A 12,573-nucleotide genomic window follows, 5' to 3' on the forward strand; every position below is an offset into this window, starting at 1 on the left:
TCATTATCAGGCATGTGTCTTGTGGTGAAATACACGTACTTGGCACATGTATTTCACCATTTAATAAATAAAATTTTAAAAAAAAGTTCTCCTCCTTCCTCTTCCTTTCTTCCTCAATCATTTCTTCAACCCTAACTATAATAAATACCATTTTTTACCTCAATAAATTTATATATCTCTAACAATTTATAAAAACAAAAATTCAAGTCACCGTTTCATCTACTCCAAATCTCTAGAGCCCAGCGGTCCTAATCAAATCTTTCATCCAACCAATTCAACAATTTTTCCAGATTTTTTTACATTTCGTTCAATTTTCTTCCTTTGACAATTACAGATACACATTAAATGGGCCATGAACATTTGAGATCAGATTCATCCCCTAAAGATTTCGTCGACAACTCAAAATCATCGCGGATGAGAAGACCAATTTGAGACCAATTTGTAATACCATTTTGAGAAACCTCTCTCTTCCCCATTCTTTATTCTTTCTCCCTCTAAAATTTTCATGATTAATTTATAATTTGAGTTTTGATTTTGATTCTTCATGGGTTTTAGGAGAACATGTTGGATCCTTCTTAAAAAATGTAGAAGAAATCCTTTTAATAAGTTTGAAAATACTTTTTAAATATACAATTGATTTTGTTACTCTTGTGTCCATGACTTTAAAAAAAATAACAATTAATGGGTATGTTTATTTAAAAAATAAATTTAATTTGTTAGATATGTTCTAAATAAGTCTATTGAAAAATTATTTATTCATAAAATGCATTAGTTGTTGATAATTTTTATACCAAACATACATTGAAAAAGCTTCAATAGTGATAATGGTGAAAAAGGTATAGTTGTATAGATAAATAAGAAGAAAGAAAGAGAAAGAAAAAAAATCTAGTAGAAAAAAAACGAAAATTAAAAAAAATAAAATATAGGCAACTCACTCTCTCAAAGACTCTATGCCAACTCAACACTTAAGGGGTTATTTATTCCATTTTAAAGTATTTCAGGGGGGGATAATAGGACTCCCGCGAAGAACAGATGTGTAGTTGGAAATCCAGTAATAGGTTGGGGGTCATTTAGCCATTTTCTCAAAAATATAACGAGTAAATATATTTGAAAATCTATCAATTAATAGGGTAAAATGCTAAACTTGTTACATCAATCATTATTTTCTTAATAAATGCAAATCAAAATTTGACAAGTAAATAAGGACCGAGGGAGTATTATGCACATATTTTTAAAATTTTACTATTGATGTAATTATAATTAAAAATTGTAGATAATTAAAGGGGAACTTTCACATATAGCCACTATAATAAACTTAATTATGTTACATTGCTATAGTTTGCATATTTGCAGGCTGTAGCTACAGTTTAAGTCGTCTTGTTTGTATAATTTGCGGATTTGTATAATTCGCAGGTTTGTATAATTTGTGGATACATTTTTATAATTCACTTATTTTCGTATAAACTCGAAATAACGAATTTATACAATTACAAACATAAAAAATGTAAACAGTTATACAAATTTCGAATTATACAAAAGTTATACAAATTTCAAATTATACAAACGTGTGAATTATACAAAACTAAAAAGTTGAGCCGCGTAATTATAGCTAAAAGTAGATCGCGAATTGTAATTAAGGCAAACTATAGCTATATTAACTAATTAACTCATATATGTTTGCTTATACGCGTAATTTTCCATAATTTAAATTGGCTTTGTAAGATTGTCTTAAGCTTAAACCAATTAGATTATCAAATAATTGAATTTTAAAAAATATTGTCTTCTAAAATAACAATCACTATATTATTGATTTTGTAATTAAAAGTATTACGAAATATATATAAGTAAAAAAATGATACTCTAATTGGCATATTCAATAAAGTGAAGTCAGTTTTATTTTAAAACACCTTTAAATAATTTTGATAGCTTATGTAACAATTGATTATATTGAAAAAAGTTTTAAAACTATAGTCAATAAGCAAGATTTAAACATTTGTGTTGTTATGCAACGTACAATAATTTATATATATTTATTTTTGTCTTACAAATATTACAAGAAATGTTATACTATCAAATGAAAAAGAAAAATTAATTATTAAATTATAATCAGTTACAATAAAAAATTTAGAATTTATAAAAATAAAATATATTAAAAAAATAAATAAACTTAAATCTCTTTTTTAAATTTTGGTTTTAGACCACTCAATCTATTGAGTCGAAAACAGTATCAATGTGAACAAAAGTCACAATGATTTTTTATTTTTTTTGTCTGTCTAGCTAAAAGTTGAATAACCAAAAACTAAAAATGTTTAATCTTTCTTTTTGAGAAAATATTTTTAGAAATTTGATTTACTTTTCATATTCGTAAAGATCAGAACTTTAGAATCATTATCACATATGAAAGCAAATAAGTTTGCAATTAACTCGTAAAAATAATAATTATAGGAAATCAGAATTTTACAAAGTAAATATTAATATCATATGAAAAACAATTATATTTTCACAAAACTAAGAAAGACTCGAGAGTTCTCCGTTCAACTATTGACATTCGATACATCATGGTTAATGAATTGGACCAATAGGAAAAAGTTATGGGTAAGTCGATTGTTTTGACAACCTTGAAGGGATGATGTGTTGGTGTTGAGGAAGGATGTAAACGAGCTCAAGTCCACATATATTATTATGCTTTTGGGGCAAGGTACCGCTTCCCGAAGTTCAGGCTTCTGAGCCTCCTTCAATTCCAGGAGTTGATGAGACATCGTGACTAAGGTTGAGAAGGTTGTTGAGGACTCTACTCCGGATACGGATGATGATGAAAAAAAAACTGGAGATTGAGGGAGAGATAACAACTCTGCAAATCAACGAATGAGATCGGATTTCAGCTAATGGAGAGGAGGGTGCGTGCTTGGATGCTAGAAGGAAAGTAAACGGGTATCTAGAAACGGGCCTTTAATTTGAATTGGTTAGATAGTTCCATCCAAACAAGTCCATATGAGTTGTGCTTGTGAAGCTATATAAGAGGGCATGTGATTTTCTCCAAGATAAAGAGGGACATTATTAAGATATCCAAGTTCTTCAAAAATATGATTTTGAATTTCAAATCATAATTTTTTTTTAAAAATATAAAATTTGATGCATAAATTTATATTTTATTTTAAAAAAAGACTATCATTTTAAATATTGCGAAGAAAAGAACTCATGTTCAGCGTTTAGAGATTGTCCGTACCATGTAAAAAGATTATATTAAAAATAACTAGTTACTACTATTGTTGACTTGTAGATCTTTATAAATTGGGATAAGGCATAAGTATCCCCTTGACTATGATCGAAATCCCAGAGACACACCTAAACTTAACTAAGATCCTATTATCCCCTTAACTCATTTTTTCGTATTTTTGTGCACCTTTTGTGTTGATGTGGCACCTTCAACCACCCAAGATGGTTGTGTTTGTACACACTCACCCGCCATGTGTGTAAATATTATTTTCTTAATTAAAAATTATTATTTAAAAAAAAAAATTGTATTTAAATAAAGTTAATGCACATTATTTTTACCTTGTATCGAAACTATTTTTTTTTACTTACATTAATTGTTTTTTCTGTTTTATTTTTCTATTCAGTTTATGTTCTTTGTCTTTCGTTTTGATTTTATTTGCAATGTCTTGTATTTAAAATAAGTTAATTTTGAACGGATATCAAAATAAGTGAAGAAAATCAAATAAAACATAAAAATATTAAAACATTAAAATTAAAGGACACTTTTAAATTGTTTTTTTTAAATACACATAATTTATTAAAATAATTATTGTACAAAGAAAGAAATGAAAATAATTAAATATATATAAGATTTATTATCAATAAATATGTGTACTAACTAATTATTAAGTTACCAATCAAAAATTGACATGTGTCTAATTTGTGCACTCATCACTTGCCTTCAAGAGAGTGTGCACTCTCTCTATGACATGTCAACGTTTGTGGTGTATTTATTCCATTTTAAATTAGTTTAGGGGTGATAGTACTCTAGTTAAGTTTAGGTGTGTCTCTGAGATTTCGGTCATAGTGTAGGGGTACTTATTCATTATCCCTTATAAATTTATGTGTTTTTGAAAGTTTGTAATCACAAATATTTATTTACAAAAGGAACAAGAAGATATGAGATTTATCAATGCGGTGATTGGTGCCTTAAAATATTTCGATGTATTATTTATAAATTATGATTTGCTCATTTTGGTAAAATTATATAAGTGTTACATAAATTTTGATAATTTTCATAACTGGTAAGATTTTCATATTTAAGAGAAATTCAAATTACATATCTAAAACAAATTTTAATTTCAAATAATATTCAAACGAGGCCTAACTTGTTTAGACTTGTCAAATATGTGTTCAATAGACACATTTAAAACTATGATATATGTTCCATAGGTTACACCTCTAATTGAGGAGTCTAAATAATTTTCTTTGACAAATTTAGGGGTCACATACTCACATATGTATTGAGCCTAACTTTTGTAATGAACCATACACCATTGATGCATCTTTATCGAAAATTAAAAAGTCCAAAAGACCCCCACAGACAACTAATATCTTCGGATTTGTTTAGTCAAATTTTTAAAATTAGCTTATTTTAAAAAATACAAAAAAACATCTTCAAACAACAATTAATGTTTGATCAAATATTTTAAATATTTATATGTGTACTGTTTTTCAACCGGGGGGGTGTCCCAATTTATGTGACACGTTTTTCTTTTTAGTTCATCACAAAAACAATGACATATATTTTTATTAAATAACAATTTAATTTTAAAATGCTCATTTTATTCTGAATATATTTATCCACACAATTATCTATAATTTATTTTAGCCACAAATTTCGAAAGCATTTTTTAAATTTGTGGTAAGTTAAACAGCATGAGACTAATTTTTTTTTTAGCTTAAGAAAAATTAATGCATCATTACTTGCTAGTCTCTTAAATTTCTCAGTATCCACAAAAATTACTTGTGTATGCAACACTTGGATTCTTGGTGTAGTGTGCCATTCATCTGTCAGAAACAACTCTTTGGTCTATTCTTCGTACCTCGCTTGTGGGATTATACTGTTTGTTGTTTGTGTCATTGATGCACTGACGAATCATTTAGATAATTTTTATAACTGGTATGTTGATTACGAGTTCAACCGAATTCAGTAATTTTAGTTCAAACTCTAAATTTACAGTAAGAAATTCATTGAAAGTGTATAAATTATTAATAAAGAACTCAATAGCTTAAAATAATTAAAATTCTGAACCCGCAAGCCTCAAATTCTAACTCCACTCTTTGCTTACAACATAATTTTATGCATCAATAATTTACTTAATAAAAAAAATATTTATACAACTAAAACACTTATTATATAATATATAATATAATTAATTATATATTAACCAATAACTTAATTAAAATAATAACAAATCTATAATTTATGCTGATCAGATCTTTGAGAAATGAAGCCATAGCAGTATACATCTTCCAAAAGTGCATGATTTATGGAAGATCCGATACACCGGATGATATTTTTGAATCATACGAGCAATATAATAGTTTTTCTTAGGCATAATACATAAATACGTTTTTTAATTTGATTTCAGATGACATTTATGTCCTCCAACTTTGAGTGTACAAAAGTATGCTCTCAAAATTGTATAAAATTGAACAAGTAGACACACATGTCCTATGTGTCATATTACACGTAGGATGATGTGAATTGCCACATATGATGCAGGTGTCTACTTGTTTAATTTTGTCCCAGTTTGAGCTGCCTACTTGTGCACACCCAAACTTGGAGAAATGTAATCTAAAACCAAATTAAAGAACATATTTATGTATTAAGCCATTTTTTATTTTGCATTATCCGTTGATATAACTTAAATTTGAAAATAACATTGTTAAAATAATCATTTTAAAATAAATAAAATAGAAAATGAAAAGAAAAAAGAAATGAGAAGGTACATACACGTAGGCAGAAACGACCACAGCCATTCAGTTAAAAGAGTGAGCCAAATGTAATCTCCAAGTCATCAACAATCTCATCCATTTCTGCTCTTTAGCTGCAAAAAAAACACTAAAAATAACTTCTTCTTCTTTCATTTCTTTTTTGGTCTCTCCATATTCACCAACCCCAGGAACCAGTGGATCTCTGAATGTTGTTTTTTTACCTTCAATAGTAAGTCTTACATTTTACTTGCATTTTCTTTTTCCAAATATTGATACTTGATAGTCATAGGGCGGAGCTAGAAGGTCGGATACTTTAGTTTTTGTTCAAATTATGTATTTTTGTTTACGAGATTTATTAAATATGTAAAAAGTATCAAATTTAGAATCTTGTTATTATGCTAAAAGTCATTATTCTATAATTCAGAACGGATAAAGTTGAAATTCTAGCTCTGTCTCTGTACTTGTTGGTACAATTTTTTAAAAGGTAAATTGGAAGTAAATTGCAATAACATAATTTTTGTTTTATATTTGAAGTTCAGTTGTATTCTAGTAGTTGAATTACAACATTTTGAAGGTTATCCAAGTAAGTTAGTTTAACTGGTATGAGATATTTAATGATATGTTCTTGGAAATTAGGCTTTTGAAGGCTGATCATTTCATTCAAAAGTTTAAGTGGTGGATCATATTTCTTTTTTAAGCCCTTTTGCATTATTTTTTTTAGTTTGAGAAGGCAATATGTACTCTGTGTTGTTGAAGGTCGACTATCTCATCCAAAAGCTAAGTTGTTAGAGGTGAATACAGTTCTATTTATATTTTATTGGATTGTCTTTCAATATGCCCCTAATATGTGGCCTAGTTTTTTTGCTATGGGCCAAGCTCGTAGAAATTCTTTTTGATAATGGGTGATAGTGAGACTCGAATCTAGGACCTCCGTCTGCCCTAAAACCATGTTGAAGTGAGTGATCATTTCATCTAAAAGTAAAAGTTTAAGCCGTTAGAGTGAGGAAAATTACTTTCTTCAGATCTCATTTTGTCTTGTTTCTGTTTCAGAGTAACAGGAAACAGATAAATACATGCCTGAGGGGATAATCTTTTCTCGAAATAAGCCTTGCTTCTCGGAATCCGTTGAACTATCGAAAAGTTTGAGCTATTCGACACCAACTTTCTCTTAATCTTTGAAGTTTATTGTCTTATTCTTTCATCTCCTGTGAAGATAGAAACCAATATTCAATCACCATTGTCTTTCATATAGTATATAACAGTTTTGCCAAAGCAAGTGTAGATACAAGAAAAGCAAATGAGTCAGTTTTCGTTTACTTCTTCTTCGAGCTCTAATTTCACTCTCTTCTATCATTCTCAGAATCATAATCCTTCAAAGTTTCATGTTTCCTCCCCCTTTAGAACATCCCAGCCATCGCCTTCACATCCTATTTTACCTCCCTTATGTTCCCGTGAGCCGTCTTCCTCATCACCACTTCTTGAAGAAAAGCCAGAAACATCACAATCTTCTTCTAAGTTTGATCCTCAAGATAGACTAAGTTACAATGATGAAGTTGCTGATGAGATCAGCACTACGAAGAAGTCCTTGGAAGAGTTACTTGTTGTTCGTAGGCCGGTGAAGGATCCTTACGTGGAAAATGATGATGAAAAAGGGGAAGCGGTGAGTAACTTTGAGGATTCTCAAGAGAGAAATGATCTTCTGGAAGAACAACCATCTTCCTCATCATTTCCACTTGATGCCGGCCTTAAGAAATTTGCAAAAAAAGTGCCAATTTTTGAGCCAAGCAGGCTGGAATCTGACTCCGGAGAGAAGCCACTTAAAGTCAATTTAGATTTAGCTCTGTATAAGGCAAAGATTTTGGCTCGAAAGTTTCAGTATGCAGATGCAGAGAAAATTTTGCAACAGGTAGTCATTCGTTGATCCAACAAATATAACTCCCTTGTTCTTTTCTCTTGATATTCAGAGGATTTCGTTATTCGCTTAATAATGTTACTGATTTCTGGATCTTTTACACATGAAGTGTATTGATGTCTGGCCAGAAGATGGGAGATCATATGTTGCTTTGGGAAAGATTTTGAGTAAGCAATCAAAACTAAATGAAGCCAGAACTGTTTACGAAAAAGGCTGCCAGGCAACACAAGGAGAAAATCCTTACATTTGGCAGGTTAGTGTTGTTACATTGTCTATGAATGTATTTAGTCTTCTCCTGTGCTTCCGAACTATACATTACCTCGAGCTTGAATATGAATCTGTTGTAAGTTAAAAGTGTCTATACTAGCATAGTATGATGCATAAGTTGATTTTCAAGTTTATCGAATCTGTTGTTTAAGCACATAGTATTTAGTTCTAAGGATTTGGCAACCTAAATAGATGTCATATTCCCAAATGAAGTAACAATCATTATGAGTAGTACATTATGTGTAGTTTCCTAATGATCTTTAACTCTGTATAATAATTTTTTTGGGGGTATGTGGAACAATTGATTGATATACTAAGCGTACAGATCTTTTGCTATTATTCACCTTGCTACAGCCTACGCCCTACAGGCAATAATCTTGTCTAAGGTCATGTGTAATACTTCTCTGAATGAAGTTCAAATTTTCAGATATCGGAATTTGATCAGTAATCATTGATTGTGTCTTAACATGTATCAGTGGATTGGTCCTCGAGTCTGTTAGATGTATTAAGTGGAAAGAAAGAACTAACTATAAAGATATCGGGTTCGAGGTCAGAACATCCATTTGCAGATAGATGTGCCTTTGTTGAAAACAATATGACATACTACATGTCTTCTTGCAATTTATCTTTTGTGTATCAGAAAGTTCACCAAACTTACTCCTTTGGACTAGTGTTGGGCTATTCTGGAAAATAGGATGGGTAATTTACGAAGAGCTAGAGAACTATTTGATGCCGCGACAGTTGCTGACAAGAAGCATATTGCAGCTTGGCATGGATGGGCAGTTTTAGAGCTGAAGCAGGGGAATATAAAGAAGGCAAGAAATCTTCTTGGCAAAGGCCTAAAGTTTTGTGGAGGTAATGAGTACGTATATCAAACTCTTGCACTCCTCGAAGCTAAAGCAAAACGATATGAAAGAGCACGATATTTGTTCAAGCAGGCAACAAGGTGTAACCGAAAAAGTTGTGCTAGTTGGCTGGTAAGAGTTATCCAGAAACTTTAATCTGTCTCGGCTCTTTTCGAGTGGTGTATGCGCATGTCATTTCTGGATTCCTTATAGTGGTTCTGTATTATCTTTTGTAGGCATGGGCTCAACTAGAGGCTCAGTTAGAGAATAACCGTACCGCTAGGCAGCTGTTTGAGGTTTGTATTTTCTGAAGTTGATCCTTTGCCATCATCATTGAACATTCCTTTTTGGCATACTACATAAACAAACACTGAAATTTGGCCTCAGTTGGCAAGTAAGTACTCCAACTTTGAGATTGCACATCCAAACACCTCAACTTGGTCTCAATTGGCAACTAAACACTCCAACTCGTTCTCACTGTGTCTCGTGGTCACCCCACACTAAGTCACATAAATTTGGAGGTGTCTAGATGATCAATCTTTAAGTTAGACTGTTCAACTGACATAGTAGAGATGAGTTGAGGTGTCTGGATGTGCACTCTCAAAGTTTGAGTGCTTACTTGCTGGCTGAGGCCAAGTTTGAATGCTTGTTTATGTATTATGACTTTCCTTTTAATTTGATGCCTTTGTCACTTTATTTTCAATTTTATTTATAATTCTTGTACTTGATACTCCTGACAAAGCAGAAAGCAGTTCAAGCCAGTCCGAAAAATAGGTTCGCGTGGCATGTATGGGGAGTTTTTGAAGCTAATCTAGGAAATATTGACCAAGGAAGGAAACTTCTAACAATAGGGCACATGGTGAATCCTAGAGATCCTGTTCTTCTCCAGTCACTTGGTTTGATAGAATACAAGAACTCCAGTGCAAACCTTGCACGAGTTCTATTCCGAAGGGCATCTCAACTGGATCCAAGGCATCAACCAGTTTGGATTGTAAGATCTTTTTCTTTCTAATAGTAAAAATCTCTACAGAATTTGGAAAAAAAATGCTTACACTTTTTTCTTTTCCGCAATGCTAAGTTCTTAATTTCCAATAGAATAATCGAGTGGACTCATTTACCATCTCTGGCAAATGAAAGACTCACTCGAATAGATCAAGCTCTTGACATGGTTAATAGAAGATGAAAGACTAAAAGAACTGAATACATTTGATGAACTCATGACTATTTTTTCCATTTGTTCTCAACAGTCTGAAGATAATAAAAACTTGTAACTTTAACAACCGAATACCTAACTTGGTACTGATTTAGGCTTGGGGTTGGATGGAGTGGAAAGAAGGAAACATTTCCACAGCTCGGGAACTATACCAGAAAGCTCTATCGATCAACTCAACAACTGAAAGTGCAGCACGCTGTCTTCAGGTAATGTTGATTTCTATTAGATAAAGTTTCTAATTTGGTTTTCGTAAAACATTTTGATGCAAATTGTGGAGGTTATAATTGATGAACACTAATAAATCATCAGTCCAAACTCGTAATTCTGGCGTGCAGCTTAATCTGTCCTTTGTTCCAACAAGTAGTGAGTTCTGGTTACATGTAATCTTTTCCACATAGGAAATGTACTAAAAGAGTTGTTTACTACTCTTTAAATTTGTTTTATAGGCTTGGGGTGTTTTGGAGCAAAGAGCTGGAAATTTATCAGCTGCTCGAAGATTATTTAGATCGTCTCTGAATATAAACTCTCAGAGCTATATAACATGGATGACATGGGCAAATTTGGAGGAAGATCAAGGTAACTCTATCCGTGCAGAGGAAATTCGTAACCTCTACTTTCAACAGGTATATAAGTCATTTCCTTCTATGACCACATTTCAAGCATCATTTTCGATATTTACTGTTACTCTTTAACTAAATCAGTGTTCCATATAGCTGCACTTCCCCCTTACATTGTTAGACCTTTTTCTATACACAGCGTACTGAAGTTGTTGATGATGAGTCGTGGATTATGGGCTTCTTAGACGTCATTGATCCAGCGATTGATAGCATAAAGAGGCTCTTGAATTTAGATCAAAACTCTTATTACAAGGTAAAAGAGTCTACTTCTAATACTACTGCTGGAGACGACGTTGAGGGGAGCACAGAAGAATCAGCTTCCCCCTCCTCGGCTAACGTCAATGACAATAACATAGATACAGGAAGCGGCTTTGATTTAGATGGTTTTATCCGTGTAATGCTGTCTTTGGACCCTTCAAAACTGGAAGTTCAGCTTACAGCATCTCTGAAGGACCCTCCGAAAATTGCCAGAACCACTAATGGGGTGTGGCGACCAGCGACAAAAACTAGTAGAACATCAACAACACTTTGATTTTACAACAACAACGACATACTCAGTGTAACCTCACTAGTGGGGTCTGGGAAGGCCGTAGGGTGATGTGTATGCAGCCTTACCTTTACCTTCACATGTGAAGGTAGAGAGACTGTTTCTGACTCGGCTCCAGTGATTTTATGAAGTGTAATTGTTCTTTAGTGGGAATTGCAACATTCATTAGTATTGTCAAATGAATAAGTCTTGGACCACATTTTGTAAATTAGTTAGGAATATTGAGAAGAATTGTATAAATTTGATTGTGAAATCAAATTACCTAGAAATACACATCTACACATATTATGAGTAGCATTGTATAATATCTTTCTTTGACAACTTATATAAGACATTTCATGAAAAAGCTAATCGCTTAAACCTAATTATCGAGTAATCGATCGAGTATTTATGTATAGTCGATATCAATTAGTTTGGAATTGAGGCGCAATTATTTTATCTAAAATTGTGGTAAAGTCGTGTGAACCAATCACCAACCACAATATGATATATTCTCCAACAAATGGAGGAAAAGGAACATTCTATTTAATGCCATCATAAGGAGAAATGTGGATCATTTGTCACCACCACATTTGTCCTACAAATAAATGTCAGCTTCAATTTATGCTCATTAAGCTCAAACTTTATATTTATTTGGTCCAACAACAAAGTTATTCATAAAAGATCGTCCAACAGTGACATGAATTCGATCTCCTTATAAAGAAATTAGTTGATAAATAAAATTGAGTTAATCAAACTTCATGTTAATCATAACAACAATGGAACCTTGCAATATTTCTAGATTCTAAGTCAGCTTAGGAAGATGATAGTACAAAGAAAAAGGTATAATATTTACACTTAATCAAATAATAACAATTTAGGGTGTATTTGGTATGAAGGAAAATGTTTTCCTGGAAAACAAGTATATTTTTGACTTATTTTCTCCTGTTTGGTTTATGAGTAGAAAATATTTTCCGAAAAAGAAGTTTTAGTGTTTGATTTATGAATGAAAAATGTTTTTGAAAAATATATTTTATTTTTACTAGAGAGTAGAAACTAATTTTTGAAAATTGAAAAGACTTTTTTTTGGGGGGGGGGGGTCGAGGATAGGAGTGAAAAAATAAAAATTTGGGGGAGGTCGAGGGTAGGGGTGAAAAAATAAAATTTTGAAGTTGAAAATATTTTTTAAAAACAAACTTAAATTTTTTTGGGGGTGG

The 12,573-nt window shown here is 31.7% G+C and overlaps 1 protein-coding gene across 2 annotated transcripts; it reads left to right on the forward strand.

Moving 5' to 3' along the window:
• The first annotated feature begins 6,075 nt into the window (after window positions 1–6,075).
• LOC102586865 (protein high chlorophyll fluorescent 107) lies at window positions 6,076–11,702 on the forward strand. Of its 2 annotated transcripts, none has more exons than XM_006359216.2 (9): window positions 6,076–6,205; window positions 7,027–7,882; window positions 7,998–8,141; window positions 8,827–9,132; window positions 9,237–9,296; window positions 9,746–9,991; window positions 10,309–10,419; window positions 10,660–10,836; window positions 10,970–11,702. In XM_006359216.2, the coding sequence occupies exons 2-9, from the start codon at window positions 7,274–7,276 to the stop codon at window positions 11,360–11,362; spliced, it is 2,046 nt and encodes a 681-aa protein (XP_006359278.1). In that variant the 5' UTR covers window positions 6,076–6,205; window positions 7,027–7,273; the 3' UTR covers window positions 11,363–11,702. The 2 variants fall into 2 exon arrangements, with proteins under 2 accessions (XP_006359278.1, XP_015169850.1); XM_015314364.1 differs by having other exon boundaries at window positions 7,035–7,882.
• The last annotated feature ends 871 nt before the right edge of the window (window positions 11,703–12,573 follow it).

The sequence above is a fragment of the Solanum tuberosum genome, unplaced genomic scaffold (assembly GCF_000226075.1).
Source record: "Solanum tuberosum cultivar DM 1-3 516 R44 unplaced genomic scaffold, SolTub_3.0 scf00296, whole genome shotgun sequence".
In the NCBI taxonomy this organism is placed as follows: domain Eukaryota; kingdom Viridiplantae; phylum Streptophyta; class Magnoliopsida; order Solanales; family Solanaceae; genus Solanum; species Solanum tuberosum.